A 23,901-nucleotide genomic window follows, 5' to 3' on the forward strand; every position below is an offset into this window, starting at 1 on the left:
AGTGGATATCATCTTTTAAGGGCACAAAAGGTGATATAGTTGTACATGTTGGCACTAATGATATTAAGAGTAGGAGACCGGCGGAATTACTTAACAAGTACAGGTCACTGTTCAAAAAAAAGCCGTGAATTAGGGTTGAATTTTAAAGTGTCTGCAATTCTGCCCAGACACAATAGGAGGGAGTATATGATGAGAGCCCTGTCGATCAATTCGGCCCTGGAAGGATTGTGCAAGGCTCAAGGGGTAGAATTTTTTTCAGCCTTGTCTGTACTTGTTAACAGGAGAGACTGCTTCTACAGGGATGGGATACACTTAAATAGAAAGGGTGCAACAATGTTTGCTGATGCTATCGAGGCAGTGTTAGGTGGGTCGGAAAACTGTTAGATTGGGCGACTAATATATTAACAGTAGCCACTGGCAGAGGTGAAAGCGATTCTTGCACTGCTTCTATTGGAATGAGCCGCAGCCTGGAATATAAGATGCAGGATATTTCAGAGACTGCTGGGAATCATTGGGGTACAAATAAACACATAGGTTGTGTTAGGATAGCTAAGAAAAAGAACAGGTGCATGTATACTTGTGTGTACACCAATGCTAGGAGTTTAGTAAATAAATTTCATGAATTTGAGGTATTGCTCAAAACAGATATTGCTCAAACAGATTGCTCAAAGGCAGATACTGTTGGGATTTCAGAGACGTGGTGTCACACAGATATAAGGAATGCAGAACTGGAATTTGGGGAGTACAATGTCTACAGAAAGGATAGACAGGATAGGAAGGGAGGAGGGGTTATGCTATTAGTTAAGAAATACATAAAATCCAAGGAAGTGAATCCAGTCGACAATGCTGGACAGGGCAGTGTCGAGTCAGTTTGGTGTGACATAAGCATTGGGAGATCAAAATTGAGAGTAGGAATGTGCTATAGGCCTAACGACTCTGATGAGTATAATAAGAAACTGTACACGGAAATAGTGTGAGCCAGTAAATCAGAAAAATCTTATAATGGGGGATTTTAATTTCCCAGATATTGCTAAAATTTGTGGATTGGTCACTCGCACACTAGCAAGGCTTTTGTGGATTTATTGGATGATTGTTTTCTACATCAGCAAGTTCGGGCGGCAACTAGAGGGAGTAATACTCTTGATCTGATTATCAGTAGTGATTCTTCATGCATTAAGAATCTGCAGACAAAGGAACCACTGGGTGGCAGTGATCACAGTGTGCTGAAGTGGGATTTACTCAAAGAGGTAACTACCATTAGGGGTAAAGGGAAGGGTTATTGCTTTCGTAAAGGCGACTGCGATGGACTGAGACAGTATTTAAATTCTATAGAGTGGGACCAACTGATGATGTTACCAACAGCAAATTCAAAATGGGAAGCATTCAAAGAACTTATCTTGGAAGCTACTAGGCTTTACATACCAACTAAGAAATATTGTTCAAGGTTTAGGCCTAAGTGGATGTCAGATGAACTAATGAGACATATGGCAGAGAAGAAAAATGCATGGGATACATACAAATTAACACATGACACAGAAGCCTATGATAGATACAAGTTGATCTGTAACCAAGTTAGAAAGGAGGTTAGGCAGGCGAAGGCATATTATGAGAAATCTTTGTCAAGGGATGCAAAGAAAAACAGCAAAGAGTTCTTTACTTATGTAAGCACTAGCAGGAAGGGGATGAATCAGATTGGTCCACTTGATATCGATGGGTCAACTGTTGATGATCCTGCTCAGGTAGCTAACAAACTGAATGAATATATTGCATCGACATTCACACATGAGGAGTTATTCAGCGAGGGGAATGCCAGAGGTGTATTCAACTCTGGCTGTAGTGGAGGAGAAATTGTTGAAGATAAATACAAGATAGGCACCTGGGGTGGATGGGATCTATCCAGTTATATTAAAGGAGGCAGCAAAGGAAGTAACCAAACCCTTAGCCATAATTATGAGAGCTTCCTTGGACTCAGGGGAAGTACACATGGACTGGAGATGTGCAAATGTGACCCCAATTCACAAAGGAGGATCAAAGGGCAACACAAGTAATTATAGACCTGTTAGTTTAACTTCTGTTCCTCGAAAATTAATGGAGGCACTGGTTAAAGAAGCACTGCAGGATCATCTATACAAGACTTCAGTTATAGCTCAGACACAGCATGGTTTTGTTAAGGTTAAGTCTTGCCTGACCAATTTGATTGGATACTATGATGCAGTCACAAAAGAACTGGATGCAGGGAATAACTTTGATATTATATACTTGGATCTTAGAAAGGCTTTTGATACTGTTGCACATGGAAGACTGCTGCACAAATTGGAGCAGTGTGGCATTGGAGGCAAATTGCTGTTATGGATAAGAGGGTGGTTGAGGGGGAGAAGACAGAGAGTGGTAATCAATGGACACTGCTCATCGTCAATGTCCAAGTTTGCAGACGATACGAAGGTTGGCAGGGTTGTCAAGGACACTACTGACACTATGCTACTGCAACAGGATCTGGAAAGGTTGAGCAGATGGGCTGAGAGGTGGCAAATGAAGTTGAACATTGACAAATGTAAAGTATACTACATATGGGAAACAGCAACCCCAGAGCAATGTATGAACTCCGTGGTACTACACTGACAGTGGTAGAGAATGAAAGGGACTTGGGGGTGGTTGTGCAGGCAGATATGAAGTTTTCTGAGCAGTGTAGACAGGCGGCAGGAGTAGCTCATGGTGTATTGTCGATGATATATAGGAATTTTTCTAGCAGGGATAAGGAGGTGATTATTCCATTGTATAAGGCAATGGTCAGACCACACCTAGAGTACTGTATACAGGTCTGGACTCCTCATTTCAAGAAGGATGTAGAGATGCTGGAACGAGTACAGAGAAGGGCAACAAGATTAGTGAATGGAACAAAGGGGTGCTCTTACGAAGAAAGGCTTAAGTTTTGCAAATTACAGTGTCCGGAGACTAGGCACCGGCGAGGTGATCTGATAGAGGTGTATAAAGCCTTGAATGGTTTGAGCATGCTCAATGCTGATGGGATTCCTCTTGCTCAGAATAATCACCTGAGAGGGCATAAATTCAAATTGAGAAAAGATTGATGTAGGATAGACGTGAGGAAATTTGTCTTTAGCCAGCGGGTAGTTGGTTGGTGGAATAGACTTCCATCCCTTGTCGTGGAGGTTGATAGCCTAAATAAGTTTAAGGCTCAGCTGGACAGGTATTTCGAACGAACAGAGGGGTGAAGTGGAAGTGGTTATTTATTTATTTATTTAATTTTTTTTTTGGCTGATGCTGCATAAGCTTGCTTTCTCGCATCAAATGCCTCTACTAATGCCAATGCTAATATCGTAATTGGCTTGTTTCTAATTCTTCAGTTTCATTTTCTGCCTACACCAAAGCTTGCAACAACTGTAAAGCAGTTATTAATCAGTTTGAAGTTATTAATCAGTTCTTGCCGTAATGGTAGTTGAGCATTCTGGTCTCTTGCCAAAGCTATTGGCCGCAACTTTTGCCCATCTCTGCTCCCACCTCTGTCCAAACCAGATGTGTCTGTTGTCACTTCAGCCAAAGATAAAGCTGACCTGCTAGCATCCTATTTTTCTTCCAGCTCATGTATTAATGATCTTGGTAAAACACCTCCCACCATTCCCAACACGCTCCATTCAATGCCTCCTGTGGTCTTCCGTCAAAAGGATATCAGAAGGATTTTGACGAATCTTGATGCTAAGAAAGCTCGAGGTCCTGATAGTATTTCTCCACTTTTTCTCAAAACCTGTGCTCCTGAACTTACTCTGGTCGAACCTGCTCGAACCCCGGTCTAATCAAGAAGCATGTGCTACGCACTGCTGCTCCTGCCCACCTGGCTACGGAGGCACCCCCTACACCAAAGCTTGCAACAATTGTAAAGCAGTTATTAGTCAGTCCAAACAAATTTTCAACGGACTAAAAGTAGAAAGCTTGCTTGCCCTAATGATAACCGAGCATTTTGATGTCTTGCCAAAACTATTGGCCGCAACTTTTGCCTATCTCTGCCCCCACCTCTGTCAATACCAGATGGTTCTGTTGTCACTTCAGCCAAGGATAAAGCTGCTAGCACCCCATTTTTCTTCCAACTCATTTATTAATGATCTTGATAAATCACCTCCCACCATTCCCAATGCACTCCATTCAGTAGCTCCTGTGGTCTTCCATCAAAAGGATGTCAGAAGGATTTTGACGAATCTTGATGCTAAGAAAGCTCCAGGTATTTTATTATTATTATTATTATTATTATTAGCCATATGGTGCAAGGAAGCCTGAGGCTTATGCTGCACCAGCCAAAAAAAAAATTTCTGAACCACCCCGAGAGAGAGAGAGAGAAGTAGAAGGGAATCACCAAGAAAGAGAAGAATGATGATATCCAGCTCAGGACCCTGGGTGTGCCAAGCCCATACTCACCAGATGTGAGCCCCTGGGGTTGCTCCACTTTTTCTCAAAATCTGTGCTCCTGAACTTACTCCTATTCTTTGCCGCCTTTTTTCACTTTCTTATTCCAAAGGTGCTTTTCCTTCTGCTTGGAAATTTGCTCATATTCAGCCAGTTCCTAAAAAGGGTGACAAGTCCCTCCCATGCAGTTATCGTCCCATTGCAATTTTTTTTTTTTTTTTTTTTTTTTTGATTTGGTAGTTGTTGGCACATCGGCTTCTGTGGCCATATTGCACCTCCCAAGGTTTTTGCAGTACTTTGATCCAAGCCCGAGGCGGGAATCGAACCCGCGACCTTTGGGTTGCCAGGCAGGTACTTTACCCACTCGGCTAGCCCGGTCGGCCCCATTGCAATTACTTCTACTCTTTCTAAATTAATGGCGAAATCAATTAACCGCCAACTCTTAAACTACCTAGAAACCTTCCATCTGATCAACGATCGCCAGTATAGATTTCATTAGTGTTGATGCACTGGTGATATTCTGGCTTATGTTACCCATTTATCGACTAATTCAATGCAAAAATTCGGTGAAACACAAGTAGTTGCTCTTGACATCTCAAAGGCTTTTGATCATGTTTGGCATAAAGGTCTAAACAAGCTTCCATCTTATGGTTTGCCAACTGTTTTTAGTAATTGGTTATCCAGTTTTCTCTCTGATCGCTCACTGAGGGCGATGGTAGATGGCTCTCTGTCTTCTAACTTCTCCACTAATGCCGGTGTCCCCCAAGGTTCAGTTCTTTCCCCCACTCTTTTCCTCTTGTGTATTAATGACCTTCTTCCATTGACTGGAAATCCTATCCATAGTTTTGCCGATGATAGCACATTGCATTCCACTTTCCATTTTGAGAAACCTTGTCCTGCTCAATCAGCTTCAACTTCTCTAAAATCTTCTACCAATTCCTTAAATGCCGATCTTCAGGTAATTCTCCAGTGGGGTAAAGACAACTTAGTTGATTTCAACCCTTCTAAAACTCAGTCTTGTATTATATCTCACAAAAAGGATTCTTCTGCTCCTATGCTTATCTTTAGTGACACTCCGATTTCTAGGCAAAATGATATATCTCTTTTGGGGATTACCCTGACTTCTAATCTCTCTTGGCACAAGCACATTACAAATATTGCTTCCTCTGCTTCTAAAAATCTTGGTTTTCTCTTTTGCTCTTGGCCTTACTTTTCTTCCAAACAGCTGCTCACTCTGTATAAATCACAAATCTGCCCTGCCATGGAATATTGTTCCCACATCTGGGGGTGGTGCCCCCAAAACCTCTCTCAGGCTTCTTGATTCCATTCAGAAGAGGGCAGTTAGGTTAATTAATGATTCATCTCTAACAGAGTCTCTCCACTCGCTTTCTCATAGACGTACTGTTTCTGCTGCATGCCTCTTCTACAGATACTTCCATGGGCACTGTTCTTCTGAATTGGCTTCTATAATTTCCGCTGTCTCTTTCAAAACAGTCCGAACACTTGCCGCCACCATCCAACATCCATTTACTGTCCAACTTCAAACCCATTCAAACCCACAGAACCAACTTTTCATCTTCCTAATTTATTCATTCAACTGCCGTTTTCTGGAACAATCTACCTTCATACGTATTTCCTGAAAATTACAATCTACAGAAGTTCAAGTCCAATGTCAACAAATATCTTCTTTCGTCTTCTCAACTTCCAACCCAAGCACGGTACTAAGTACTATAGGTTCTAATACCTCTTGTGTTTGGGGTTTACATAAAAAAAAAAAAAAAAAAAATTTCATATTTCTATTACTAACAATTACTACTTTATGATTGGTCACACCGGCACCGCTCCTGCTTTCTCGTGGTGGGGCTGGAACCTTGGCAGAACAGTTCAGCTGCCAAGGGCCAAAAGGAGCAATTATGGAACATAGTGTTTCCTCCTCTAGAGCCGACAAGCTCTCGGCCAGACATAGAAACTGAACACGACACATCACTCATTTTAAACCCAAGAGGTTTAAAACGAACTACTCGGCGACAGATTTTACTGCCTTTCTCATAATGCACTCTCTTACAGATCAGCCTCTGACTAAACTGTCTCTGTTTCTTATCCAGAAACACCTGGAAAGTCTAGTATGATCTCCTAAGACAATCAAGAGACTGCAATCAGGGACCTACTAGTAGTAACAAACAGCCGAAAACATTCAGACCATCTACTGAAAATTACAAATTTTACTGGAATTCCAGTAAAAATTTTTCCCCATGAACCCTAAACACATCTAAGGGTGTTATATCTAGCTGTGATCTATTGAATGTCCCAGAGGAGATAAGTTAAGAGCTTCAGGAGCAAAATGTAATTGCAGTGAAAAGAATCATGATTAAAAAGGACAATACACTCACATCTACAAGGAATATTATACTCAATTTTAATACACCAAACCTACCTTCATCCATAACAGCAGGTTATCTTCTTTGCCACATTTGACCATACATTCCTAATCCCTTGAAATGTTATAAATGCCAAAAGTATGGCCACTCTCAAACGGCATGTAGAGAAAATATAGTTTGTCCCAACTGTTGGTCTTCCGATCACACTCAAAATGATTGTTCATCAACAGAAATGATCTGCCCTAACTTTAAAGGCAACCATCCTGCTTATTCTAGGACATGCGACAGGTAGAAAACTGAAAAGAAAATCGTGAAGTATAAAATTGAAAATAAAGTAAGCTTTCAAGAAGTGAGGAAATTAATTGCTCCCAGTACATATAAACATAAATATTCCAAATACTAAACTTATATGTTCCAGTGTTGCACAAAAATATCAATCACTAGCCACACAAACTGATGTTACAGTCCCTTCAAACACCTCAATCTCTGACTGGTGCACAAACTGTTCTCTCTCAGAAATAGCCCTATATCCCCAAACAATTGAACCAGGGAAGCTCTTACAATACCAGCGAAATCTCCTCCTCCAACGAATGCTGCTGCATCAAATAATCGAGGTTTAAACATAAAAATGAATATTCAGGACACATCTATGGATACAATTGACTCATTCAGACAGGAAGACCCAGTCTTAGAAATATATGTGGAAGGAGATATGGACATCAGTCAGCCATTCTTCTCCAAAAAAGACAAACCAAAACCTGAACGCCATAAACCAGTCGCATCAAAAAAACAGTCAGATACAGCTTCTTTTAGTAAACACCAATAGTGCCTTATATTCTTCAATGGAATTGTAGAGGATTTCGTAGCAACTTTAACAATATTCAAGGCTTAATTAACCACCTGTATACAAAAACCAACTCTCCAGTTGGTTTCTGTATACAGGAAACCTATCTAACTTCTCAAATTTCTGCCAACATAAAGAACTATTATATCTGTCAACATGATCGTAATACTTAAACTTTCGCCCGTGGAGGTGTGGCCATCTTGGGCAGCTCAAAGATTCGAACCAAGCAAATTGTTTTGAAAACTGAAGTTGAAGTTGTTGCTGTACGTTTGATAACCCAAATTGAATTAACGTTAGTATCAGTTTATCTCCCACCAAGTCATACCTTCTCTTACCAAGATCTTGAAAACCTGCTAATACAGCTACCTTCCCCTGTCTGTCTCTTGGTTGATTTCAATGGCCACCACCCCTTATGGGGATCTACTAAATTGGATAGGTATGGCAGACTGATTGAAACCTTAATAGATAAGCAAAACCTTACCATTCTTAATACCGGTGCACCTACTCACATACAGTTACCAACTGGACAAACTTCTGCAATCGATCTCTCGATATGCTCTCCGATTCTGTTTCCAATCATGGAATGGCCTGCCATGGGCAGTGATCATTTTCTGATTATTTGTGATTTGCTCACTGCATAACCACCATTAGCCAAATCCTGCAAGAAATGGAAGTTCTCTCGAGCCAACTGGGTCAAATTTCAATCAGCTATCGCTCTGGATGAGAAATTTATATGAACACAGTCGATAAATGAAGCCACAGATTATATCACTTCACACCTACTATCTGCAGCTAACTTCAATTCCATTGTCGAATCCCCAGTCCTGATGGCACCTTAACTATTGGTGGAATGAAGAATGCACAAAAGCAAAGGAGTTAAAAATATATTTACTGCTATTATTTACTGCCAACAGACAAGATGTCGATGTTTTCATAATATTTTTGTAACACAATTTTTGATATTATTTATATATACAAGTTTTTTTTTTTGGACTGTTAAGCCCCCCCCCAAAGAGCTTAGCGCCTCGGGTCCCGAGAAGTGTAAGGCAGCCCTGATAATGCCTGGAATGCTTTATACCTGTTTTATATCATATATGCTTTTATAATAATATATTAAGTAATTATGCTGTTTTACTTGGCTTATACTATTTTATTCCTTTTTGACTTGGTGCATTATAGCCTGTGACGCTGATGTGCCATAAAACCCATAAACAAACAAACAGACCAGTTAGCTTGACTTCAGTGGTACGGAAACTCTTAGAGGCAATGATTAAGGGTGCAATCCAGAGACATTTAGATAGATAGGGCATTTTGAATAACACACAACGTGGTTTGTTTAGGCAAAATCATGTTTAACTAACTTAGTAAGCTATTTTGACACAGTTACTCATGAGCTGGATGTAGGCATAATTTATTTGGATTTTTAGCAAAGCATTTGATTCAATTCCTGATTGGAGGTTATTGTGTAAGCTGGAACATGTTGGGATTATTGGAAATATTCTAAGATGAATTGCAGGGTGGCTGCAGGGCATAAGGCAGAGGGTTGTGATTAATGGATATTCTTCAGATTGGTGTAATGTCGAGAGTGGGGCCACCCAAAGATCAGTCCTTGCACCACTGTTGTTTCTGATTTTTATAAGCATCATCAAAGGGTTAGAAGGCATGATGTCAAAATTTGTAGAAGATATAAGGATTGGTAGAGCTGCTAATGATCAGTTCCAAACAGGGTTCCTTCAGGATGACTTGAACAGACTTCAAAAGTGATCAGAGAAGTGCCAGCTGTGTTTTTATGCAGCAAAATGCAAAGTGTTACACTTCGGGATTAGCAACCCCCAAAATTAATTATACACTTGGTGTGGTTGAGTTAAAAACAGTAGAGGAAGAAAGGTATTTGGGATTTACGATACGGACAGGTACGAGTGTTTTCTTAGCAGTATAAACAGGTGGCCAGGAAAGCCCATAGTGTCTTATCGATGATTAGTCGAACATTATCCTGACATAGGGAGGTCATAATCCCACTGTATAAGGCAATTGTAAGACCACATCTGGAACACTGTGTTTTGGTATGGAGACCTCATCTGAAATGGCCTTAGCTGCCAATGTGCCATTAAAAACTAAATCAAATCAAAATCAAACCTAATCTGAAAAATGACATCGAGCTTGTCGAAAGGATCGAAAGGCAGGCAACTTGCATGGTGAGACTGGCAAAAGGCGGCTGTATGAGGAAAGACTCCGACTATGTGGTCTGCAGAACTTGGCAACCAGACACCTCAGAGGTCACCTGATTGAGGTTTATAAGGTTATGAAATGAGTTAATAAAATGAGTGAAAGGGAAATTTTCACTTTTATAAATAATCCCAGAACTAGGGGCCACAAATATAATTACAATGGAAAGAGGTTTAGACTAAATTGTAGGAAGTTTTCTTTTAGCCAACGAGTCGTTGATTGCTGGAAAAGGTTGCCTTGCAGGTAGTTGTGGCTGATAGTTCAAAGAAATTTAAAGATCATTTGGATAATTACCTATACGAGGAGGGTAGCACATAATTTGTATTTTCTTGTCCACTTGTTTTTTTATTTTCTGACTCTTTTTTTTTTTTTTTTTGTCAGCACAGCAAAAGCCGGTGGCTTCCTTGCACTATATTGCAAATACTCTTACTTACATGCATGGTATGTAAGATCAGTCAGCTGAAACTGGTCAAGCCTGCATTAGTCATATTGATAGAGGCTGGTCCAGTTTTGACTGATATTAGGCCAGTGGTTTTCAACTAGGGTGCCACGTAATTTGGGTTCAAGTTACTTAAACTTATTTATTTATTTTTTTATTTATCTATTTTTGTTTAAATATAAGATTGCTTATCATACCTTTTTGTAGGAAATTTCTTCAGCCGACACTCACATCAAATTGATCCGGTTAATATATAATATAAAAGATCTAAGTTTGAAATGCGATAATATCCATATTAAAAGATTGTTAATTTATACGGTTTTTATAAAACTAATCTTGTCTACTTACTGCCACCAAGAAAGAGCAAAGCATAGCCAATGCACATCAATCTACCCCAAACTAAACCCATCAGCAATGATAGACTAGAAACTGAAGATAGTTGTCAAACTATATTAAAATATTTTAGACTAGATGTCTTTATACGTGACAGGGTTATTTCGGTTATGACCAATGCTCACAAGAAGTAAAGTGACAAATTTAACAATATCCACTTTCTGATAATTTAACATTAATGCACCACAACAAGATTATTTTTGTTACCCAGTGTGAATTGCTCTATACACACACATGCACGTAAAGGTCCATGAGTCCGAATAAAGAAGTCTAGTATGTATGAGCAGATGGGCCGAGAGGTGGCAAATGAAGTTTAACATTGACAAATGTAAAGTACTACATATGGGAAGCAGCAACCTCAGAGTGACGTATCAACTCAGTGGTAGAGAACAAAAAGGACCTGGGGGTAATTGTGCAGGCAGATATGAAGTTTTCTGAGCAGTGCAGACGGTCTGCAAGAGTAGCTCATAGTGTTTTGTCAATGATATACAGGAATTTTTCTAGCAGGGATAAGGAGGTGATTATCCCCTTATATAAGGCAATGGTCAGGCCACACCTTGAGTACTGTATACAGGTCTGGAGGCCTCATTTTAAGAAGGATGTAGAGCTGTTGGAACAAGTACAGAGAAGGGCAACAAGATTAGTGAATGGAACAAAGGGTTGCTCTTATGAAGAAAGGCTTAAATTTTGCAAATTACAGTGGCTGGAGACTAGACACCTGGGAGGTGATCTGATTGAGGTGTATAAAGCCTTGAATGGTTTGAGCATGCTCAATGCTGATGGAATTCTTCCTCTTGCTCAGAATACTCATTTGAGAGGGCATAAATTCAAATTGAGGAAAGACAGATGTAGGATAGATGTGAGGAAGTTTACTTTTAGCCAGCGGGTGGTTGGTTGGTGGAATAGACTTCCATCCTTTGTTGTGGAAGTTGATAGCCTAAATAAATGTAAGGATGAGCTGGACAGGTACTTGGAATGAACGGAGGGGTGAAATGGGAGCGTGTTTTTTTTTTGGCTGATGCTGCATAAGTTTACTTTCTTGCATCATATGCCTCTGCTAATAAAAAAGTCTAATCTTAAATATTTTAATATAGTTTTTAATATAGTTTTTAATATAGTTTGACATTTGTCAAACTATATTAAGGGGCTCACATCTGGTGAGTATGGGCTTGGCACACTCAGGGTCCTGAGCTGGATATAATCATTCTTCTCTTTCTTGGTGATTACTTTCTGCTTCTGACCCTCTCAGTGCCTCCGTAGCCAGGTGGGCAGGAGCAGCAGTGTGTAGCACACGCTTTTTGATTAGACCGGGGTTCGAGCCCGTGGCCACCAAATACGGAGGATGCGGAAAGGTCAGCGCCTCCGTAGCCAGGTGGGAAGGAGCAGCAGTGCGTAGCATATGCTTCTTGATTAGACCAGGGTTCGAGCCCGTCACCACCAAATACGGAGGATGCGGAAAGGTCAGGAAATGACCACAGCATATTCCCAGAGCAATATGGCCTTAGTTGCTAATGCTCCTAAAAACTAAATAACAACAATAACACAGCGGAAAGGTCAGGGAATGACCACTGCATATCCCCTGAGCAATATAGCCATAGTTGCTAATGCTCCTAACAACAATTTCTGACCCCCTCTTTCTCTCTCTCACTGTGGGTAACTCAATTTTTTTTTTGGCTGGTGCAGCATAAGCTTCCTTGCACCATATAGCTAATAATAATAATAAAATTATCTTCGGTTTCTAGTCTATCACTCCTGATGGATTTAGTTTGGGATAGATTGATGTTCATCGGCTACGCTTTGCTCTTCCTTGATGGCAGTAAGTAGACATTGGGAATTGAAGACAAGATTAGTTTTATAAAAACCGTATATAATAACAATCTTTTAAGTATGGATATTATCGCGTTTCAAACTTAAATCTTCTCTATTATATATTAACCGGATCAATGTGATGTGAGTGTCGGGTGAAGAAATTTCCTACAAAAAGGTATGATAACCTATCTTATATTTAAACAATATTACTTAAAGTAGGAAGAATTGGGCTCCATCGCTCTTATATTTTGAAATCTTATTTATTTATCTTTTTATTTCATTATAAAAAGGTACAATCTTATCTTACCTATATGAGTTAGGATTTTCTGTGTTTGCTGCTATAAAAACTAACAAGTGGAAAAGACTACAAACGATTGAGGAAGAAATGAGCGTATGTATCTCCTGTATTCTGGCATGATTCGCAGATCTTTTTGATCTGTGAATTATGCCAGGCACAAATGTGTCATTGAAAAGTTACATAAAATAAGTGTTTAAATTTCTTCCATTGTATGGTACATATTTGATGTGAAAATATCTATGGCGGCACTAGAGTAAAATCCATAGGTAATGAAATTTTCTTCCGGTAACGGAAATGACGCAATTGATTGTTAACAGAATTTTTTTTTACAGAAATGACACATTTGACGTCAATTCCTATTATGTGGCTGTTAGATTTTAAATGATGCAAATGACATCACTTCCTAAATGGTGCTAACGATGCTAACTCAGTCACTAACACTGATTCAGTAGAGTAAGTAGTTGATTCAGAGGAGTAAGTTCATACTAAGATATGAAAATGACGTCACTTCCTAAATGATGGCAACTCAGTCACTAATGTTGATTCAGTAGAGTAAGCACTGGTTAGTAATATTATGCAAGAATAAAATGCAAACTTTAATAAAATCTGCTTCTTGAGATTTTGATTAACATCAACGTTCTAAGTAGTGTGGAAATAAGTAAGTTTCGATCAGACTGTTCAAAAATTTAAACGGTTTTTCTCTAGTGCCGCCAGAGATATTTTCACATAAAATAAAACATAATCAAAATTAAAATGATCCCTGATGAAATGTTAATAGAAGAACAGGCATGATTCAGAAAAGGAAGATCATGTACAGATAATATATTTATATTAAAGCAAATAATAGAAAAATGAAAAGAGTTTAATTTAGAAACGCATTTAGTATTTATAGATTATGGAAAAGCATTTGATCGAGTAAACAGACGAAAACTATGGGGCATATTGAGTAATAAACGATACCCAAAGCATCTTACAAAAATAATAGAGTTTATATCAAGGAACAAAAATAGTAATAGATACAGTTAATAAATTAACAGAAGAAAGTATAATAAATCAAGAAGTTAGACAGGGACGTAGCTTGTCACCAACACTGTTTAACATATATATCGAGGATATGATATGTGAATGGAAAGAAGAAATTAATACAGGTATATATTTAAATACAAAGAATAGGATTTGTAGATGATCTTTTATTTGCAGATGATCAAGTAATTATTCAAGATGGTGAAGATAATTTACAAAGAGCAGTATTTAAATTAAACCAAATAACAGAAGAATATAAAGTTAAAATATCAATGATGAAAACTAGAACAATGGCTTTTAAAGAGAAAAATGCAGTGAGAAAAAAATTGTTATAGACAATAAAATATTAGAACAAGTAAAATATTTTAAATATCTAGGATGTGATATAACATATGATGTCGAAGAAGATATGAATCAGAAATTAGTGAAATTTCAAAATATATGTGGAACAATAAAAAGAACTCTGGCTAAGAAAACAAAGAAAGAAACACAATTGAAATTTTACAAAGTAATGGCAATATCAACACTTCTTTATGGATACCAAAACAAAGAGACATTAATAGAATACAAGCTGCAGAAATCAAATTTTTAAGATATGTTAAAAGGATGTACAAAATTAGATAAAATACCAAACGTAAATATTAGAAAGGAATTAAAGATTTGCTCAATTAATGGCAAAATTATAGAATATAGACAAAGATGGAAAGAACATGGAGAAAGAATAGAAGATAATAATTCCCTAAATTAGCTTATACATATAGAGCAAAAGGAAAACGAGACAGAGGAAGACCAAAGAAAAGATGGGCAGACCTCTTCGAGATCGGAACAGGCGGATCACCTAATCCATGAAGGAAGATGAGATAAAACATCTTTCGTGCGTACAGGGTACACACGCTGCTTTTTTTTTTTTTTTTTTTTTTGTGGTGTTCTGTAATTGATGTTTATTTAGTACCTCTATATAAAGAATAAAATTACTATATAAGTATATATCATTTGTATTATCAATTATAATTTTGCTTATATTATTATTATATTAACTATCACATAACATATTTTTTTTAATATTAAATAAATATATAAAAAGAGAGAATCTGTTCTAACAAGCAGAAAATTGAGTAGGGGTGCCATAAAATAAATTACTTAAGGGTGCCATTATTAAAAAAAAAAAAGGTTGAAAACCTTTGTATTAGGCACTTATTCCATCTAGTTTAATGCTTTATATGTATGTGAACATTTGTAATCAAACCTTTCTCTGGTATGTTTTAATTTTCTTTAATTTGCAATGGGCTACAAAATTGAGTATTTTGGTATAAAACTGTATTAGACACTTTGATACATTTCTGTCTTTGATTATTTAATTTTTTTTCCCTTTATATTTTAGATTGAAAATTTACTTTTAAGTGCCCAGGGTACTATTAAGTTATGTGATTTTGGTAGTGCCACAACAAAAACTTATAAGCCTGATACCTCTTGGACAGCCATACAGAGGAGCCTTATAGAAGATGAGGTTTGTTTCTAATTGTAATATTAGTATTATTAGAATAGACAGAGTGGTAGAAGTAAACTAGGCTGATTGAGGAACATTCAGCTAATTTAAATGATTTAAATTCATTCAGCATTCCTTCAGCTGAATGAATTTAAATTTATTTTCATCTAGGTATTTATTCGTAGATTCTCCAATTTCATAGTTAGATGGTAGTTCAGTTTTTGGCAGAAATATCAAAAAAAGAGAGTTTTCTTAGTTGGTCCACATTAGGAAAATCCATTTTAACTGAAATACATGAGTATCATCACAAAAGATATACTCTGTTTTTAGTTTCTTAAATTCTTTTGGTTCTTTGGTTCAGCGTCAATGGATGCTGCTCTTTGTGGACTAATGTTATTAGTGGATTCCCCCCCCCACCAAGGTTCGGTGTTGGGCCCACTGTTGTGTTGTATATTTATCAGTGATTTTGATGAAGGTATATTAGGCTTAATATCGAAGTTTGCAGATGATACAAAGGTTGGCAGGGTTGTTAATGGCAGTGTGCTACTGCAACAGGATCTAGAAAATTTGGGCAGATGTGCTGAGAAGTGGCAACTGAAGTTTAACATTTACAAATGCAAAATACTTCATATGGGTAGAAGTAACTCCAGAGAAACGTACCAACTGTGTGCTACTACACTTAGAGTGGTAGAAAATGAAAAAGTTCTGGGAGTAATTTTTTTTTTTTTTATCAAAACCCCAAACATGAGAGGTATTAGGACCTATACTTAGTACCATGCTTGGGTTGGAGGTTGAGAAGACGAAAGAAGATATTTCTTGATATTAGACTTTAACTTCTGAAGAGTAATTTTCAGGAAAGCACCTGTTCGGACTGTAGAAAACAGTCCGAACAGGTGCTTTCCGCGCTGTTCGGACTGTAGAAAACAGTCCGAACAGCGCGCGTTCGGACTGTTTTGAAAGAGAAAGAGTGAATTATAGAAGACAGTTCAGAACAGTGCCCATGGAAGCATCTGTAGAAAAGGCATGCAGCAGAAACAGTATGTCTATGAGACAGCAAGTGGAGAGACTTGCCGAGATGAGTCATTAATTAACCTAACTGCCCTCTTCTGAATGGAATCTAGAAGCCTGAGCGAGGTTTTGGGGAGCACTGTCCTGGATGTGGGAACAATATTCCATGGTAGGGCAGATTTACGATTTGTACAGAGTGAACAGCTGTTTGGAAGAAAAGTGACGCTGAGAGCGAAAGAGAAAACCAAGTTTTTTAGATGCAGAGGATGCAATATTTGTAATGTGCTTGTGCCAAGATAGATTAGAAATCAGGGTAATCCCAAAAGAGATATACCCTCTTGCCTAGAAATAGGAGTGTTGGTCAGAGAGAAAACTGGATAACCAATCACAAAAAACAGTTGGCAAACCATAAGATGGAAGCTTGTTTAGAAGACCTTTATGCTAAACATGATCGAAAGCCTTTGAGATGTCAAGAGCAACTGCTTGTGTTTCTCCAAACTTTTCCATTGAATTTGTCCATAAATGGGTAACATAAGCCAGAATATCACCAGTGGAATTGCACTGATGGGATCCATACTGGTGATTGTTGATCAGATGGATGGTTTCTAGGTAGTTTAAGAGTTGGCAGTTGATTGATTTCTCCATTACTTTAGAAAGTGTGAAGTGATTGCAGTGGAATGATAATTGGATGGGAGGGATTTGTCACCCTTTTTAAGAACTGGCTGGATATGAGCAAATTTCCAAACAGATGGAAAAACACCTTTGGAATAAGAAAGTGAAAAAAGGCGGCAAAGAATAGGAGTAAGTTCAGAAGCACAGATTTTGAGAACAAGTGGAGAAATACCATCAGGACTTGGAGCTTTCTTAACATCAAGATTTGTCAAAATCCTTCTGACATCCTTTTGATGGAAGACCACAGGAAGTATTGAATGGAATGTGGTGGGAATGGTGGGAGGTGTTTTACCAAGTTCATTAATACATGAGTTGGAAGAAAAATGGGATGCTAGCAGGTCAACTTCATCCTTGGCTGAAGTGACAACAGAACCATCTGGTTTTTACAGAGGTGGGAGCAGTGATGGGCGAAAGTTGTGGCCAATAGCTTTGCCAAGAAACCAGAATGCTCGGCTACCATTAGGGCAAGAAGCAAGTTTTCTACTCTTAGCCTGTTGAAAATCTAGTTTGGACTGATTAATAACTGCTTTACAATTGTTGCGAGCTTTGGTGTAGGCAGATAATGAAACTGAAGAATTGTGCAGTCAGATATAAAGTTTTCTGAGCAATACAGAGAGGCTGCCAGAGCAGGTCATGATGTATTGTTAATGATATACGGAGTGTTGATTCAGCCTTTTGATAATGATTTTAACATTAATCCTGCTTGTGACGTACAGCAGCAATGTAATTTTTTTCCCCACAGGTGCAGTCCCAAACCTTATGAACAGGTGTATCAGTTGTAGAAGTTGTTTTAATGTTGACATGCCTTGGAAATTTGACCCATGGTTGGAAGGTTACATAACCGCACTTTCCGAAGAAGGGTACAGTTATGCGAAAATTTTTGATAGGTGCAAGTCGAAAAATTTTAGTGTATCAAAGTTCGGTATCCATAATGTTTTGAATGGAAAGGAAAATTCCACGAAGCTGCTGCAAGTGGGCGGAAGACACCGAAGAAACTGCAACCTGCTCCAAGTCGAACGAGGGACGTAGTATGAAAAGTGCAGTTGCTCATTGTCGGTGAAAATTCAAAAACCCAAAGAGCTATAGTGTCACGTGTGGGAACATCCCAGTCAACCTTTTGTCGCATAATCAATGAAAATTTTGCAACTGGAGAAGAAGCACAAAGCCCTCGTAAACCACCTATGAGCAAGGCACATTGCAGAGCGGTGGGTCAATGCTCGAAAACTCTACGAAAAATATCTGCCAACTGAAAAGTGGAAATTCGTAGCAACATTGGACGAAATGTGGGTGTACTTCTCCTATTGCAACAAAATTCGGACAATTTGTTACCATCCACAGGGTGACAAGGCCTTTCCAACATGGGTGCGTCAGTGAAAGGAAAGTTTTGGCCGAGGTTTTATGGTTGTAGCTGGTTTTTGTTATAACGGCAAATTTGAGTTGCGTAGAGTTGCTAAAAATGTGAAAATTAACTCAATGTATTACCAGACTGAAGTTCTACAGGCTTTGTTTGAACGTGAAATACCCACATTATACGGTTCTGATGCTGAAAAGGACTGGGTGCACAAGGATAAGGTGTCCAGCCACAGTCACATTCCACACTTGCTTTTTTTGCAGAGAATGGTAGCAGTGACAGTATTTGTTTGATCCTGTTTGAAGATATACCTGTTAAATCATGTGATGCCACACCCATGGATTTTTGCACATTCGGACTTTTGAAAAAATCTCTCAGAAACCGCTGCCCCAGAACCGTTGAAGGTTTGTGGAAAGTCTGCAAGCAGGAATGGGACAAGATCGATATGGTAGTTTTGCAGTGGGCTTTACTTCAATAGAAATTGCGATGCCATGCGATAGTCCATGAGCAGGGAAAACAAATAGAACACAACCGGTGGTGGTGGCACGGAACTTCGTAGTTTTAAAGGACTGTCAAATTCCTTATCAAAAGTCCGAATCAAACCTCCGTACAGGAATTTTGCCAGTTGGTAAAAGGAGGTGATCTTTTTGTGTAAGGTAATGGTCAGGCCATGCCTTGAGTACTGTGTACAGGTCTGGAGGCCTAATTTTAGGAAATTTGTAGAGTTGCTTGAGGGTGTACAGAGAAGGGCAACAAGATTGGTGAGGGAATGAAGCGGTCCTCATACCAAGAAAGTTTTAAGTTCTGTTAATTGCAGGAGTTGGAGACTAGGCACCTGTGAGGTGATCTGATTAAGTAGTACAGGACCTTGAATGTGTTGAACACGCAGAATTCTGATGGACTTCTTTTGCTCAGAACCTGAGGGGGTCATAAATTCAAATTGAGGAAAGACAGTTGTAGAATAGACGTGTAAAAATTTGCATTTAGCCAGCGGTGGTTAATTACCGGAAAACTCTTCCATTTGTCATTGTGGAAGTTGATAGCTTAAATAAATTCAAGGAGGAACAGGACAAACTTTTAGAGGGAATGGACATAGAAATTGTTTTTTTTTTTTTTTTTTTTTTCACTTGGGCTGATTCTACATAAAATCATATGCTTGCTTTCTTGCATCACATGCCTCCATTATTACTACTACATCAGTCATTTTCTGCATCAACAATTTTAATTAGTTCATTAGCATGCAAAGGACAATTAGTGCATTTATTCCCCAAACAATCCCAATAACTAAATAAAATTGGCTATGTTTTAGATTCCGAGAGGTTCGTGTGTGTTGTCTATTTTAATGCCTACGTAGAGGTGATACAGAGATGTCCTAGCCCATTATTTTGCAATAAATGATAGATAGAACCCTATTGGCGATCCTGAATTCTGCACTGCTGAAAGAACTTCATGTGAGATTGTAGAATTATTCCAAAATATTTTTCTTCTTCAGCTGGCATGAGTTTGTCACTCCTTAATTGCAACTTTGAAAACTGCACTCTGTTACCTGCAGTTGTTTCCTTATTCTGTCAGAGTATCTCTTTGTCTTCTATAAGAATAACTCTTTCTCTTAATAGCTGATCTTCTTACCCTTTATTTTACCCTTTCCAACAGGTCCACACCTATTGTGTGTTTTAACACCTCTGTAGGGGTGGTGGAGAAATGTCATAGTTCATTACATTGCACTAAATGATAGGTGGAACCCTATGGGCTATCTTGACAACCTTTACACACACACTGCTGAGAGACCTTCATGTTAGATTGTATAATTATTCCTAAATCATTTTCTTCTGTTTCTTAGAAAGTCTTTCATTGCATAAGTGATAAATTAATAATTAAATGTGGGTAATTGCAGCTTCCAGCATTTAACTACTACATTTTGAGCTGTTTGAAAATTTAATAAAGATCATTTTGAAGGTGCATATTCTATTTGCTGTTAGGAAAGTGGCTAGCACCCTCAGAGAGAAAATATGTCATTGGCATATTTTGGTATCAGAAGATCTTGTTACACTTTCATAATACACTTTACTAATAAATACACTTTCATACACTTTGCTAATAAATATCAGAAAGCATAATGGACCAAGTACTTATACTGAATCTTTTGAGCTTCTCACTTCTGAACCTAGTATATTCAGAGGGATAACTGTTTATAATCAGTTTTTGTTACATATTGGTTAACCATTGATCTCTTCAATTAATCAAATCCAATAAAATAAAACATTCCGATATAGTCCTCTCTGAAATGAAAACTCATGCCTTTACTTTAGATAGTCCCACTTTATTTTATTGTGGTCATTATTTGCTATTGGTTCCCTGCCATTTAAGGTTTTGAAACATTTAGGCTCCTTAGTGAAAACCAGTTGTAAGATACTATAGCCCCTTATACTCATTGACATGTTGGAATAAGTAGCAATCATCTAGATTTGTACAAAAAAAGCACTGTTACCATATACAGTAGTTTATTTCTGGCTCATGTATTCCTGTTTGTAAGAGTAGGTTGAAGTTGCCCATAATGAGACAATCATGCTTACTAATCCATTTAATCTGGTGGAAGAGATTTTTATCATATTCCTCAGAGTCATTTGGCTTATAATATAGTCCACTATCATCTTCTCTTTACTGCAAGTCATTTCAAATCATCCTCGACTTGACATCTGCTTTGCATTGATCTGATTTGGGGAACATCCTCATCTTCAGGCAGTTTTAGATCAAAAGCATCTCTTCTCCACTTTTCCATCCCTCTCTATCCATCCTAAACATATAATATTCACTGAAATGAAATGCATCTCATATCTCTTCACATCTCATAGTCCAACTCCATCAGTGTATATTGGCTTGATCAAAATTTTGCCTTTATTCATTTAATTTGCTTTTAAAATTTTTCCATGTGGTCTTAGATTGTTGGTGGATTATGCTTTAATTACAATTTCCTTTTCAGTGTTTAGGGTATTTAATGGTTGCACACAGTTGTAATTTTGTCCGATGATAGTTACCTAAGTCGATTGCATGCTGATATCCATAACTTCCCAAGCTAACAGAATCCCCGAACCCTTAATGTCTCCTCAGTGGCATTAACAAAAATTCGTGTATTTCCTTTGTTTAAGTGAATAGCGTATTAACCAAATAAATTCCAACTAACTGAACTACCAGCTGTCTACTGAATTAATTGCAGTTATCATTTTGACTGATTTGAATAAATATCTATAAATATCTTATTCTTGTATATTCTATAAATACCTTTTGAGATAGTAACTGATTTTCATAGGTCAGTGTAAAGTGTGTTAGTTGTCTGACAGCACTGGGGATTCCCCCATCTCCACATTGTATTCTTTGTAAGTGACACAGAACTCTGTGGAGGCCAGAAATTTAAAAAGTGTGTGGAGAGTGGTTTGTTGTGTAGTGTTATGTTCTGTTGTTTCTCTGATCACTTAGCCATTTGGCCCCTATTGGGACCCACCGTTGCCCACACTTTTCCACGAGGAGGTAGTCCAGGCACCCAGTAGATTATTTATGTAGTCTGGCAGGCTCTGCCACCTATTTTCCAAGGATTTCAGTGGCAAGACCTATATATATATATATATATATATATATATAAAGAATCCAAATATTCCAGAGTTAAATTGTAAAATATATATAAAAAAATTATTAAGCGTTACAAATATATAAAATTATTAAGTGTTACATATGGAACTAACCGATTAATGCCATCAAACGATAGAACATTACATCGGTCGTTAGGTATGTCCAAATTATATAAGTTATAGTGTAATGTAAGTACCTCCATCGTTTGAAAATCGATGTAACCACTGGCCAACCATACCTCCAGTATACATGAAAAATTACATGAAAAATATATAAAATATTAGGTTAAATAACATAATAAGCCTTACATGGGAACCCATTTTGCAAGAGACTTTGTCAAGGGCTAAACCCCTACAAAATAAAATTCCATGTTAGACTGAGCCATCGGTTTCTGTTATCTGCCTGTATACCAAATCCAATATCCATCATAATGGATAATTCAACTAATTTAAAATTAGGTTATAGTAAATACTATAAATCAGTATAAATCTAGCCATCCAAAAAGGGGTATGTCTAACCATAATTTGTAAGAATACAGGCTGGATGATATTTAGCCCGACCGATCGCTGCAACATTATAAGCACAACTGAGAAATTATTAATATTTGCTGAACAATTTGCAGAAAAAAGGCTAATTTAGCTAACTAAAGGCGAACGGAAAGCAGGGTAGTTAAAGCAATAGTACCTCACTCCCCCTCGAATTACTCTAATAGTTCGTGAGATATGAAAAATTAGGCAAGAGGATAGCTAAAAGTGAAACAGAAAGGAAAAGCAAATTATCAATATTACATCGGATATAACCGGGAGTGTAAATTCCCGACCCTAATAGTAGGGATCCTGGTTAAGTAGTAAGAGCCGGTAAAATATATATCAATATAATTCGAAAGGAAACAGAAAAAACGGAATGGCTAATTCCTAAGATAATTTACTATAAATCTAACTTCAAAAATTAAGTAGTGGCAAACTTTATGTAAAGCGTTAAACAACAAAGGAGGGAATGCAGCTAAACAACAAAGGAGGGAATACCGTAGAACCAGTATGCTCCCGTCAAAGAATCTACCTTACATACGTTACCGTAGCCCAAGGCGGGAAAAAAACTAAACGCCTGCAGGAAACGTACAAGACGTTTATAACTGCCGCGTATATTGCGCCACCTAAGATTTGTCCAATAATAGCCAGGTTTGGGAAGAACCAAAAGCTTAACAGCGCCCTCTATAGTAGAGAAAACAAAACCAATAATTCTCAGATGTCGAAGAGAAATCTTAGTAAAATATAAACGAATTGATTCCTACTGTAAAAACACATATAGGTACCACTTTTCTAAGACGTAAGCTATATATAGCGTGTTTATGCAGCAGTGCCTAGTATGTACATGTATATACAAAGGCTAATTAGTAAACAACTCGCTCCATAGATACTGATGTATAAAACCGATAATAATTCTTTTAGAACAGAGAAACTATACCAGATAATAATTCCTTTAAAACCGAGAAACTATATACCGTACATGTAATTCAATATACTGTATGCCTAATAGCTTCCATGGTATCCAACAAGTTTAGATCTTCGTGGTATTGTTTTAGGGCTATTGACAAAGCAGTACTCATATGTTTCATAATAAAATTATGTGGGAAACCGTTATCTAATAAAATATGCTTAAGATTGATCAGTGTGTCTATAACATCACTTTTATTATTACAGATATATAATCTTCTGATACCTTGTGTCACTATTATGTTTTTAAGGATTCGCATTGAGGTGTTAGTACCCCAAATGGTTAGGTCTATAGTTTTGAAATTAAATTCTTTGCGTTTGTCAAATACCTTGGTAGTTAGGTTATTATTCTTAATATGAATGTCTATATCCAGATATGCAGCTTTACCAGAGTCACTCTTGTTAGTGACCTCTAGAACCAAATCCTGCGGGTAGTGTTTAACT

At 37.8% G+C, this 23,901-nt stretch overlaps 1 protein-coding gene across 2 annotated transcripts in view; it reads left to right on the plus strand.

Moving 5' to 3' along the window:
* aux (cyclin-G-associated kinase) overlaps nucleotides 1-23,901 on the plus strand; it is a 703,221-nt gene that overhangs the window by 212,611 nt on the left and 466,709 nt on the right. For both annotated transcript variants that reach the window (XM_090387776.1, XM_090387775.1), the window contains exon 6: nucleotides 15,205-15,330. In XM_090387776.1, coding sequence (XP_090243902.1) covers nucleotides 15,205-15,330 — 126 coding nt within the window. The remainder of the gene's footprint in view (nucleotides 1-15,204; nucleotides 15,331-23,901) is intronic.

This window comes from Mastigoproctus giganteus, chromosome 13 (assembly GCF_048544385.1).
Source record: "Mastigoproctus giganteus isolate SK-2022 chromosome 13, ASM4854438v1, whole genome shotgun sequence".
Lineage (NCBI taxonomy): Eukaryota > Metazoa > Arthropoda > Arachnida > Uropygi > Thelyphonidae > Mastigoproctus > Mastigoproctus giganteus.